This window comes from Falco rusticolus, chromosome 5 (assembly GCF_015220075.1).
Source record: "Falco rusticolus isolate bFalRus1 chromosome 5, bFalRus1.pri, whole genome shotgun sequence".
NCBI classification, from domain to species: Eukaryota; Metazoa; Chordata; class Aves; order Falconiformes; family Falconidae; genus Falco; species Falco rusticolus.
Window position 1 is genome coordinate 81,498,717 of NC_051191.1, and position 13,410 is coordinate 81,512,126.

Here is a 13,410-nt window from a genome sequence, read left to right on the forward strand (position 1 = left end):
AGAGCAAGCAGGCACTGCTCAGGGACACGGGGCAGCCTTCTGGGCAGCCCTGATGAGTATCCTTTACTTCTGGCACTGTACTGTGCTGCTAGTGCATGTCTAGTTTGCTGTTTTGGCCATTACAGCTGTCTGCATGTTGTCCTTCCTCAAGAATATCTGTAACTGGCTTTATTTTCCTTACCCTTACTTATGCCCTTAAAATGTGTCAGTGAAAATTGTGTAAAATAAACCTCGTTTAAGGACTTTCTGCATGGGGAATGTCAATGTTCGATTTCAGTACTAGCATACTTTGTTCATCTACCTTGGCTTTTTCCTCAAAGGAGTACAGTAGCTTAAATATTCCAAAGAAAGGGTTTGAATACAGGGTTATGTGGACTTTGCCAGCTGATATTTTTAGATTTGTGGGGTTTTCTGAGGTATTTTTGTAGCGTTTTTTTTTTTTTTTCTCTTTTTTTTTCCTTGGGCATGGTGAAGGTAGGAGGGGATGTAGAAGTAACTTTGCTAAGACTGTGTCCTGTGCTTCTTCTGGCCTGCTGTTCTGGGCTTTCAGGAACTGTCATGGGATGCTCTTATTTTCAGAACTATTTGCAATTATTCTTATTTTAGCTTATTTGTTGTTATGCTGAGTTTCACTGTTGTGTCGCTAATGGAAAAGTTAATATGAACCTCAGTTGTGAAAAACCACTGAGGCATCCTTTCCAACAGACTGGGATCAAGAGTGCTGTCTTGGGTTTATTTGGACCAAAAAGTAGGATTCTGGTGGCAAATACCTGTTGCTTAGGGAAGAGCTATAAGAAATGAAGTGTAACATTAAAGGATGGGATTTCCTGTTTCCAACACTCAACAGGGTAAAGACTTTCTAAGCCACAAGCTCTGTCTGATTCATCATTTGATCCCCATGGTTTGAGGCATACATGTGATGGGGCAGTCCTTCATTTATTTGACTCCTTTTTGACACAGTGACCTGTGTTGAGGCCTTCCAGTTATGTGCTTTAAAGGCAGCTCCTTGAGAATTCTCCTAGCCTTTACACTGGCAGAAATGGTGAATTTTTATTTCCTATTTCCCTTCTCTGTGTCACTTATGATATGGTAGATGCTCTTCATGCTTTCCTTCTCTGATTTTTTTCCAAGACTGGAAGTTTCCTCCCCTGGCAGAGAAGTTGCTTCCTGCCTCTAATCTAATCATCATTTTATCTTTTCTTTTTCTGTCCTTAAGAATTTCACTGTTTTGGGGGGAGACTGGCCAAAAGCACAGTCAATATTGAAGATTAAAGTGTATTTTGTATTTATGGTGGCACAATGATGTTTTGGTGTGTGTGTGTGTTGTTTTTTTCCTTACCCATTTCCTGTAATTCTTCCACTTTTTAAACCACTTCTGAGCAATGAAGCAGCATGTTTTCCTTCCCCACGAGTCTCTGCTTAAGAACTTTCTGCTGATTCATGAGGCATGGTTTCTGATTCAACATTTCCTACATTTCTAAGCATGCCAGCCTTCACGGGATTTTTGTGTGCCATCTGAGGATGTGGTATTTGGAATTTCAGTGTACTCAAGATGCTAAGAACACTTTTTAGACCTCAGAAAAGCAATCAATACCTTTGCCTGTGGAAATTAAATGATGCTTATGGAAACAAACTTTGTCCAGAATAGAGTACTTCAGCATGCTTACAGCAGGGCCAGAATCAGGCTGAAGCCTTCATATTGGCTCTATTAAGATCTATGTGTTGACATGCTAGATTGGCTTGTTTCCCTCTTAAAAAATAATTTTAGAGAAATCTTAGTTACTGAACCTCGTTGGTATAATTTCCTTAAGAAAGATTAATTTCTCTTTGAAAGATGCAAGCATCTGCTGTAATAGTCGTGAAGTGACATCCTGTGTTGCTTCCATAGCCTAATCTAATTTTCCAGTTCCTAAGCATGGAATCAAAATTCAGTATTGCTAGGCTTTAGTTTCCCAGTTTCTCTACATCAAGGTATTTTGGCTATTTTTTGTTATTCAGGCCCTGTATGTTTCATCACTGTTCCTACAGTCAGCATTGCGAGTTTCATCACACAAGCACTTTGCAGAAGTATTTGCGTGACAAACTCTATGATAAATGTGACATGCTATCTAGTGCTTCAGTACATGTTATTCTATAACTTAGGAAACATAGGACTTGTTGCATGTGAGGTACTATTTGAACAAAGCAATGAAAAGCGATATGGATAATTTTCCTCAGAAGTCCTTCCTAATCTGTTCCAGAAACTGGCTCTAGGGGGCTTTCCAGCAATACTGCATACTCCTTTATATATTTCCTCCTATGTCTCAGATGTATTATCTGTAAAATTACATGTCAGATCTACCCCAGCATCACTAAGCTTTGTATTGGAACAATGTGCAAGAGCTGATATAATGCGCTCCTTAATTACCATTTCCTTTTTTTTGGGAGAAAACAGAGCCACGAGGGAAACAGGAATTTGTTCTTTGGGTGTGTATCTCAATTAATTTTTTCTATGTCCCCAAGGTCCCTAAGACACTTAGGAGGTGTCATGATGCCTGGCTAATCTGAACCATCTATTAAATGTTGGCAATGTGAGTGCTGTCCGGTGCAGACCAAGGCTCTGATCACGCAGACAAGCGCTTGTGGACTTCAGAGGCTCAGCCCAAGGTCAGTAACCTGCCCGCCTGAGCCAGCTGCTCTCTGAAACACCTTTCGATGGGCTCAGACTTCTGTGCAGTTTGCACCCCCTCGCTGGTACTCCAGATAAAGGTTGTCAGGGTGTGAAGGCAGCGGTGCAAAAGCTAATAAAGGAAGACTTCGACCATCCATCACAGTTACAGACTAAACAATCCTGTATTGTTGAAGAACTGGCCCTGTTTTATAATGACAATAAAGAAACCACTGTGGAACAAACCCAGCAATGCTTCTATGTTTAAGGAATATTTTAAGGGACTTTCACTCTATCTTCCGTATGTGCCAGATGAAAAAGCATGAATCAAAGCTACCTGTTAGATTTAGATTTGCAAGAGGGTTACCAAATGAAGTGACTTATTTGGGGCTCATGCACTGAAAGGATTAAAACTGAGAAGACAAAAGACCATCGTGATAGGTGATCTTATTTCCCATATCATGAATAGTGCTGGGTTTCCCATAATGAAAGGTTTTGAGAACATCTCTCTGATCACTAATGCCCAGGCACTCAGAGTTATGAAGGACCTGCTGAGAGCTGGCAGCTGGATCCAAGAGGAGAGAACGATTCCCAGCCAATACTATTCCTCTCTCTTCGTGTGAAACCAGCACAGAAGTGAGACTAAGAGAAAAACAAGAGGCATTTTGCCTGTTGTCTCTGTTGCCCCGTTTCTGCTTATTATTCACCTGTAACTTCAGCCTTGAAGGCAGTTTCACGTGAAAGACTTTTTTTCCTTCCTCCGTAGGGTCAGGTCAGGTTTAGACTGGATAAACCCCTGGCCTGCAGATTTCAGCAGCATCAGAACCTCCATTGCTGTGAACATGAGTGGGGCAAACCTTACTGCTGCTGGCGAAAAGGCAGGAGCATCTGGCTGAGATCGTGATGGAAAGCATTTGTTTTAAAATCTTGTTCTCTGGTTTTTCATGTGGAAAGAAACAGTTTGATCTGTGTTTCTTTCTGTCAGTCAGTAGCTGTAGCGCAGCCTTATAGCATTTTAACACGCAGGTGTCATGCAAAGTTCATACAAGACAAAGTAAGTATGGCTAATGATTTATTTGTAACTCCTCAACCTGGGTGGACACCTAAATTGTTTCAAGAAGAATCCATTGCCTTTGTGCAAGCATCAACCTAGTCATCTGTAGAAATCTTAAGGAAGTTCCCTGCAGTAAGAAATCATGCTATTACAATGTAGGGTTGTTATAATTTTTTTTTCTTTTTGTTTTCTAGGAGCAGTGTGCAGGGATTTCTAGGAACAGTGCTCATTCTCAGAATTGCTTATGCCCAAGACAGACGCCTGCTGGGGACTCTCAGGAGACATATTTTTGTTGTTTTGCATTGTTTTCCTTCATTTAAAGGAAGGACCTCATTCTGTGAACTTGTGGCAAAATATGAATTACGGGGAGAAGTGTTGGCTCCTGACCCCTTTGTTATTACTAGCTATTGAAACTATGAAGCGTGGAACACTGAAAATAAAGTCAGATGTCATCTGCTCTGCATTTTTTTTCCCAGTGCTGTACATACGCCCATAAAGCTTGTGCCCACCTCTGGAAACAAGTAGGTACATGATTAACTTGTTACCATGTGTTGTTCCAGAGGGTACCTCTATAAACATTTGCAAATGCAAGGACCAAATGTGTTGATCTAATAGACTGTGACAGAGTTCAAATGTGTTTGTACCTGGGGAACAAAATCAGGTCATTACTAGCTCTGAATTTTTTTCTTCTTTGCCCTTTAAAGCACTTGTTCACAGGAAAAAAATACTACATGGCTCTGTGGTCTTTGAGGTATGGAGCATCCTACTATTCCTCTTTAACAATAGTCTTTCAAATAAATATGCTGCCTATTGGCTCAGCCAGTGAGATTTGTCACACATACACATGCAAAATATATTTCAAAGACTTATCTGTCATGTAAGTTTTTAAACCCATTTCCCCTCATTGTAACTTTCTGGCAATTAAGGGTACTGATTTACACGATAGCAATTTAATCTATTGTCTTGAGAATCAGACGGATGTGACGTTAGGTCTTTATCTTTCCTTTTAAATGAACAAGAGTTCCTGGCTTGTACAAAAACAAGACATTTCGGACCAAAGCCATTCCAGTCCTGTCTTCTGAAGGGACGCAGAAACAATGGTGGTATAGGCTATAGGTGGCAACTGGAGGAGCTTCGTGTTCATGTGCAAGAGGAATCTCGCACAGAAGAAGGTACATTCATTTCTAATTAAGCCAGTGATAAAATTATAGAGGGTTAAACACTGGCAGCTCTTACTTGATTGTATTCTGATTTGTTAGTGGCACCTGCTCTATTAGAACTGGAGGAAACCAAGCCTGTGGCTTAGAATAGACTGGGAGGTGGAAGGAGGCTGAAGAGAAGGGTTTTATACCCTGTCTTTTTACTTTGCCTGCTTTTTAAAACTGAAGGATTAACAAAGAAAAGCAGTATCTGGTTCAGTCACAATAACACAGTCCATGCACTAAAAATACACTAGTGAGTGTGTAATCTGAGAATAATGCCTATTGTTTTCTTTACCATTACTTTGTAGCTGCATTCCCATGCAGTTGCCGCTTCTTAGCTGTCTTGCAGCTGTGACAGCCTTATGTGAGATTGGCATTTGCAGCATTTTATATTAGACTGAGTTTTATGATAGATCTTTCTTTTCCCATCTTCTGTAAATAAGGCAAGTTCAGCATTTATTTACATGGCTGTGAATTGGACCTACATCATTGACATCAATAAGAAGTGTGTGTCTGGACACTGAAATCAGAATTTATCTTTGCAAAATGTATTCTAGTCTCTAATTGGAGGGTTATTTTAGGGAAAGCTGTCTGGTCTCCTGGCATTAATATATTAAGTATGGTATATTTAAGCCTCTCTACTTGTTTATATGATCACTGAAATTAACTCACTTAGATGGAGCTCCCTATAGTTTTCATCCATTAACTGCTAATGTCTTTTATCACAGAATGCATCTGTAGTTCACCATCTGCATGACACTTATATCCTATAATTAGTTTTAAATGCCTGGCAATACAGGAGGTGGATTATAGATGCATAGAGAACAAAGGCTGATATTTTGGTTGTAGAAAGCAAGAGGCAACGTTAAAACTGATTTTAATGAATGGAAGGTTTCACCCTGGCGCTCTAATCTCTGCACAATTTCCTTCCTTTACTTTTTGCCCCTGTTCTCAAGCATATTATTAGCCTGAAGTCAGTGGATTATAAGCATGTGGTTATAATGGTCTGCCGTCCAGACCTGCTGGATGTTCTTTCTATATGTTCTTTCCTTTCGTGGATGTTTGGACAGGATGCAAATCCTGTGCAGCAGAGGTGATTTCTACTGGAGCCAAGTTGGCTGATCCAGTCCAGTGTGCTTCTTCATGTCAAGTTGCCTGATAAATAGTAATTTGTACTGAAGGGCTTTGTGTGTGCAAGGTATTAAATCGGGTAAACCAGATATATGTGTGTATGCTGGGTTGCATTTCCTGTAGAGGTAGCCCACATTTCCCTGCAGTGGTTAGTGAAAATAGGAACAAAGAATAATTATTCTCCTAGACTACCTATTTAAAGAAGTGTGGGTGGGTAACTGAATTACTGTGTAAGTCTGCATGCATTCTGGCTTTCTGAGATGTTGTAGAACCTCAAAAATGACTTTATAAAGAAAGGCTAGAAAATGGTGAGTTGTGAAACAAACTAAATCCCCCAAACTAAGAATACTGTAATCTCTCTCTGTTTCTTGATTTTTTGACAGATGCTCCTCTTGGAAGTGCTGCTAACAAACCTACTGCTGGCCACTGTAATATCAGGTAGGAAAACAGGATTGTTTTCTGATGTCTGGGAATTATGTTATGTTTTCAGTTTCTTCTGTGAGGCTCCCCCACTACCTCTGTTTTGCCCATCTAATCCTGCAATCCTGGCTCAGGCAATATTCTCATCATGATGGAGACGTCGATAAAGTTACTCCTTTTGGCTCCTTAACCTTGCCGCAAGCACTGTGTTGAGTCATAAAGACTCCCTGAAGTCAGTGATGTTTGGCGGCACAAACTATGGGGCTTTGCTACTGCCTTATTGATTTTAATGGGATTGCAGGCAGGCATGAATGAATGAATGCATAGCATTCCTCGAAGGATCAGGACTGAAATTAGCCATTCAAGGTTTGGGCCAGTAGGGTTAAAGCAAAAAAAAACCATTTCACTAAAGCATATAACAAAAAAAATCTGTACTTGATCCTATGGCCAGGCATACAGTCTGCCTAGAAGCTACCAGCTAAATGTCCAGGACATGCAGTGATCAATGGTGATAAATTCCAGCAGATAAATTCCTTATCTACAAAATGATTGATTTACATTGCAAGTTATGTTGTGTTTTGATATCCAGGATCACGAGGTTCTTTGCTTCAGGAGTCATCTGTTTCCCGTTGCAGCCTTTTTGGGAATGATCACATCAAAACTTTTGATGGTTCTTTCTACAATTTTGCTGGAGACTGCAGTTACCTCCTTGCTGGTGACTGTCACAAGCACTCCTTCACACTCTTGGGTAAGTCTGAGCAAGAAACCAAGAACTGCAAATGCAAAATGTTGTAGGGATGTATTGCCACCAGGTTCCATCACTAAGAAAAGACAAATAGCTGCCCTTTGTCAGATAGGATGGACCACTACATAAAAGGTGTGGTGGTTTTTGTTTTTTTTTTAATTAAAAGTAGGATTACTTCTAAAGAAATTGTGTCATTTTGGTTTCTGTTATCCCGTGGTAATATAGCTCACACATAACTAAGCTGCCAAGAAACAGAGATTTTCTTACTGGCTCTTCTAAAGAGGGAAAGTGAGACCTTCTCTTTTTTTATTTTGAGTTTGCTAGGGGAATATGGCTGTTAAAGCTGAGTATGGGAATAGAACTAATTTTACCTGTAGGCTAAATCCCCCTGGTAAGAAAAATCCCATCCTGAAGGACAAAAGGCCTTTGAATTAGCATGAGCCAGTGTTATTCTTGGGATGGGCAAGAGCTGATATGAGAACCAAAACTGTATGTTACTTGGTAGATATTCTTATATTCATTATTAACTGTTCTTTATTAGTCATAGTTCAAGATGACTTTTTACTGACTACAAGTAAATTGAAGTAAACTGATCCCGTCACTCTGAAAAGGAACGATGTGCTAATTTAAGTGATTTCCTTGTTCAACTTGAACAACTCGGTACAAATTTTTGTGTATGTAGAATAATCCACCAGCATATGTGAAGTACAAATTGATTGTAGTATTTTATGTGATCAATTAAATCTTAAAAAAATCCATCAAAACAACCCATGAGCGGACAATTTATGTTTATATTTGGCACATAAGCATGGCATAATCTATTTTTGATTTCTATCTTAGTATACGTGTGTGGGTTTGTTTGGGTTTTGGATACCTGGCTGTGAAGTGCAGCCTGTGTTGCTGAGTAAAGCATCTAGGTCTGGGTAGAGCTGGCTACCCCAGAGCAGGAGACCCAGAACGGGCAGCACGTTGCACAAGGAGCTGCGGTAAAGTCAAAGCTGGACAACAGGCAAAAGAAGAGAAAGGACGGTGTCTGATCTGCCCACCCTCTTCTCTCTCAGATCCTAAGGAAGTTGTCTCCATCTCTATGTGCTTCCCCTCTTGAAAAACTCAGAGTGAGTTGCTTCCCCACAGCTGGATAGCCAATATGGGCATCAACCCCTTAAAGACCAGTTGAGACAGTTAAAGGGCTTATCAAGAACCAAGACAGCCAGGCTTAGCGCTTCCAGCAGTTCAATGGATTCAACCCCTGTCTCTTACCACTGAGCTATGGGCTGTTCTTAGGAGGAAACATCCTGGCTTTGTCTGGGACAGAGTTAATTTTCTTCTTTGTAGCTGGTGCAGTGCCATGTTTTGGATTTGGTGTAAGAAGGAAGGGAAAGAGCAAGGCAGATCGTTGGGCACATCTCCTGTGGAAACCAGTGTGCATGGTAGGATGGAGACTTCACTGGCAGTTAACAGGGAGAACGTGGGTCCACAGCCAGTGCCAGGTCACGCATCTGCCAGTGGTTGATACCAGCCTTCATCCTGGGACTGTCTGTCCATTTTGTATTAAACAACAAAGGGATGAAATAAATGGATGGCTCTTGAAAATGTTAGATGATATGCTCCCAATCCTGCAGTGTGTACTTAAAAGTTGTCCTCCTGAGTCCCAGAACTAACAATATTTGTTTATGTCTCTTCAGGTGACTACCAGGATGGCAAGAAAATTGGTTTCTCTGTGTATCTTGGAGAATATTTCAATCTTCGCTTCTCTTTAGATGGAGGTGTGATGCAGGAAGACAAAAGGTACCTGTGGGAACAAGTATTCCAGCAGAAAAAAACCAATGTTTTTTGTGTGTCATATTCTGAGAAATTCCTATTTTTCTTCACAGGGTTTCCATACCTTTTGCCTCCAGTGGCATATTTATAGAGAAGGAGGCAGGTTATTATAAAATATCCAGTGATGAGCATGGCTTTGTGGTGAAGATTGATATCAGTGGGAATATTCAGATACTCCTTCAAGAAAAGCACTATAATAAGACCTGTGGGTTGTGTGGCAACTTTAATAAATTTGCTGAAGATGACTTCAGAACTCAGGAAGGTAAGACTATGACTAACTTTATTTTAATGTACTGTACACTTTTCCTGATGGGTAATTCAACAAAGATTTTGCTGATCCAGCAAAATGTTTCTACAAAACCTGTCAGGTACCTCATCTTGATGTGCTGAAAAGTTTCCTGACTAAGTTCTTTCATCTTCGTTTGTCCTGAAAGGAAATTGCTGTCACATCTCATTCCTGAGCAAAGCTCAGAAGTCTGAATTTTAACACTTTTAGAAGCCTTGAATCTTGAAATACAGAGATAAAGCTATGGGCTAAACAATGTACAATATGGCGTGTGGAGAGAACGACTAGGAGAAGACCTGGCAAAAAAGACGTGAGGAATACTTGTTGATTCAACTTCTAATTTTTCATGAGTTATACAAGTGAGAGCAAGAATAGATAGTGTTGCAATAGCAGAATATTAAATCCTAGGGCTTGCTACTGGCAGGTTTGTACTTGGATTTTGCACGGGATGCTGTTCTATAAAGTGGTCACCTTTGAATGACACTTCCCTGTCTGTATGGACTGTTGGATTGGAGGTGCACTTCCATGACAGCAATTCCTAATGACAGGGAGTGACAAGACTGCTTTTGCAGCTCTATAGGCTTTTATGCAAAGCCTGCCAGTATGGGTAAAGACTAAGAGCTTTGGAAAAGTCCTGAATGTGACTTTGAAGGACTGATCTTGTTTGTGGTGTTTCAAGAGTGTCTTTTATTTCTTAGCACTTACCTGAAAAGGAAAGGTTTAGAGTAAAGTTAGCTAATAGGTTAATATGTTAAATTGATAATGTAAAGTATGCATTAAAAATGAATTATACAGAAAATAGAAAGGGAGACAAAGCAACTTGGAGAAAAGGCTGGCAGTGCTCCAGAGATGGGTCTTACTGACACTTGGGATATATAAGCATAGCTTCAAAGTACAAGAAAAAAACTGATTGCATACTATGTTAAAATGATGGACCAGTCCTTCAGCAACGTAAATAATAAAAAACAAACTCAGCTCACACACTTACTTGGGAGGGCTTGGATAGCTTGATATCTGCACGTGTTGAGATCTGAAGTTTACATCTTTTCCTTGAGACAGTAAGTAGGAGTGAGGCTGTTATGAAAAGCAGGAGCAGAAAAGGAGACTGTATTTCCTTGAACCGTTCAAATGTGGGTGATTCTCTCCTGCTGCTCATGTTTCAATGTGTTTCATGCTGTATTTATTTAGCATGCCAGAGACTGTATCCTCCCTCTTAAAAAAAGCAGTGCTTTCACAACCACAGATTTCCCAATGTAATGAAGTACATGACAGGGTCGCTGCTTAGAATAACTGAAAAGTAAAAGAGAAGGTGACAAGAGAACCTGTGTGGCTCTTACTGTATGAGGAAGGCCCTGACTTCTGTAACCTGCGTGGACATACAGATCTGTGATTTTAGCCTGAAGAACAGAATCGTATCGCAGCAATTCTGCCAGTCTTTCACTGATACAACAGACCTTTCATTTAAACTAATTTAGAAGGAATTAGAATTATGTTTGAGTTTGTTGTGTCAGTGAGGGACGTCACTATGCCCACATGTTGTTTGTCTCCTTGGCAGCTCTGCTGGTGGGGTGGTTCACACAAGCATTTTTTAAATTGCTCCAAGCAAAACCAGCTTTTCATTAATTCAGACCATTGTGTTTTTTAAGCTGTTGAAGCTAACTTCCAGGTGAGGGGCAACACAAGCAGCGCAGAGAGGTAATATTCTTTAAATGAAAGATCTAGGCAGCCTATTGATAGCCTAAGAAGCAGTTCACCCTTTTCTTTCCGCTGCAGTTTTTATTTGCTCTCCTTATAGCTGAATTAGATCTCAAAGGTCAGCCCAAGCCAGGATGTGAGCCTGGTGTAATGAATTAGCGATCTGGGGGCACCGAAGGGTTACCTTAAGGTTGCCAGTAGACTGAACTCACCTGTTAAGGTGCCCATTGCTTCTTGTTAAAACCCGGGCATATTTGGTTTATCAGATGGGGTCCACAGTGCTCATCAATTAGATCTTATTTCTGAGCTGGATTTGTATTGAGAATAGATACAATAGGATCTTTGAGCTTCAGAATAATATGCGATGGATGCACAGTGTGCAAAGGGAAAAGACAATGATCTAATGTTGCCAAGATTATGGGCTCCCATCTGGAAACCCCTGGGGAGCACTATGCAGATCAGAATGTCAGAGGCAAAGGAAGAGAAATTACGCTCTAGGTTATGCATCAGGTGTTGTGCTATAGCCGATGCGCTTGTCAGGTAGCTGAGATGCGTTAAACCTTCCTCCAGGTTTTTTAAAGGCTGGGCAGGCACCTGCAGGTGTACTAGCCTTTAAACTGCTTTGATTTACACTGAAATCGTAACATGTTGGGTTGCTGATAGCCCTTGACTGATAGGAGGGAAGCCTGTAAGAACCACTGTGATGGAAAGAGGTCTGCAGCTGAAATGTTTTCTTCTGTCTCTCACAGGCTGTAGCTCACACGGTTTAAAAGCTAAGGCAGTACTTTGATATCATCTTTGTATTTGCCTGCATAGGAGGAAACTCATGTGATGTGATGGCCCATTTCTAGGTGGTCTCTGTGGCACCAGAGGACCAGACCACAAACTTGTGCAGTCAGAGTTGTCATGGGTAGAATCTAGCTTGTAAATGCTCTCTTTCATGTAGCATCACCCGTTTTGTCACAGTTTCAACAAAATGGCAATGTTTATGTTGAAAACATATGAAAACATGATTTTTCCATATTTTAGGGGAAAAAAAAGTGGTTTAATAATACAGAGGGCTGGTTTGGTTGGAATTTGCTCCTAAGAAAGTGGGTTATGATATGTAACTTCATTAATCATATTTGAATTGTTTTGAGGTGGTGGTGAAATGAAAGGTGAAGCACATGCTGTATTACTGGACATTACCACTTAATGCAAGTAAATAAAGCAGGAGTGAAGGGAAAGGTGTTTAAACTTAGTGAACTTTGTGTAATTGTTTTCTTTTCTCTTGATATATTTATGCTCATGTTCTATAATCTATCCAATTATGTGCCATTTCATGGCATTTTGTCTCCTCCATTTGTGTTTTGGTGTGGAAACTGAGAACTGGTAGTCTGATGAGAAGATAACACACATTGCTTCTGTGTACACTTCTGATTCCCAGGTTTTGAGGTTCTGGAGGTCTAAGTCATGGGATTCAAGCTGCAATACCCTAGAAAATGAACATTAGTAGGACGCAGCTTTGAAGGTAGTAGCCTTACTCAGTAGCTTTTGAACCTAAAAAAAAAAAAAAGGAAAAAGGTCTCCCCAGTAGGTTAGTCGGTGTCAGTTGCAGACAGACACTGTCATTCGGGCAGGGAATGGAGTGCCGAGGCACCCTCATTGACATAAATTGGTTACTAAACTAGTTCATCCTGCAGAGAATTGCTCATGTTGTGTCGAGGCTTAAACCCAAGATTGATTATCTCATATATAGTTGCTTGTTTATTGGACATGGCAGTCAAAGCAAGCCAGCTGCCCCTTGAGAGTTTGTTTTTGCACTTTAAACATAACTAAAATATATATATATATATATATAAAAAGTTCTCGTAAGCTTTCCAGGGTTTGGTGGTTGGTTGTTTTTCCCCTAGGTTCTAATGGAGGAGTTAATTTATCTGCTTTTTCTTGTCAGCTAGGCTCTGGTCCTCTGTAGCCATCCTGCGAACACTTCCAAGACTGGGTGATTGAACAGGCTCTGCTTTCTGACATCGTCATGCACTTCTAAACTGGTTGCTAGTCTTTGCTTATAATCAGAAACATGAAGTTGAGTCCTTACCAGATGCTCAGCTATATATGTAGCAGCCTTCAGCCCATGGCTTTTGTGTCTCATGATCATTGTCATGAGCATTTTACAACTGGGGATCCAAAGCACGGGCCAGAAAAGATGATTTACGTGATACTACAGAGGAAATCTGGCGCACCATGGGGAACTGGATCCTGAAATCCCCTCAGGGCATGCACATATGAGCAAGTCACCAAAACCCCATGGTCTTGCAGAATGTCAGTGGTCAAAGGGTGTGCTCTTACCTAGCAGAAAGTGTAAGGTAATTTCTTCCTAATAAGAGAGGCTGCAGCGCAAGTTCACGGAGCTTATTTGTGTGCCTGTAG

General features: G+C 40.6%; 1 protein-coding gene across 1 annotated transcript in view; it reads left to right on the forward strand.

Moving 5' to 3' along the window:
• Positions 1 to 2,555: 2,555 nt before the first annotated feature.
• Positions 2,556 to 13,410, forward strand: part of VWF (von Willebrand factor) — a 145,445-nt gene continuing 134,590 nt past the window's right edge. Inside the window, exons 1-7 of the mRNA XM_037389450.1 lie at positions 2,556 to 2,646; positions 3,896 to 4,222; positions 4,721 to 4,873; positions 6,418 to 6,472; positions 7,044 to 7,202; positions 8,885 to 8,987; positions 9,074 to 9,282. Of these exons, the coding sequence (XP_037245347.1) occupies positions 4,844 to 4,873; positions 6,418 to 6,472; positions 7,044 to 7,202; positions 8,885 to 8,987; positions 9,074 to 9,282 (556 nt within the window). The 5' untranslated portion in view covers positions 2,556 to 2,646; positions 3,896 to 4,222; positions 4,721 to 4,843. The remainder of the gene's footprint in view (positions 2,647 to 3,895; positions 4,223 to 4,720; positions 4,874 to 6,417; positions 6,473 to 7,043; positions 7,203 to 8,884; positions 8,988 to 9,073; positions 9,283 to 13,410) is intronic.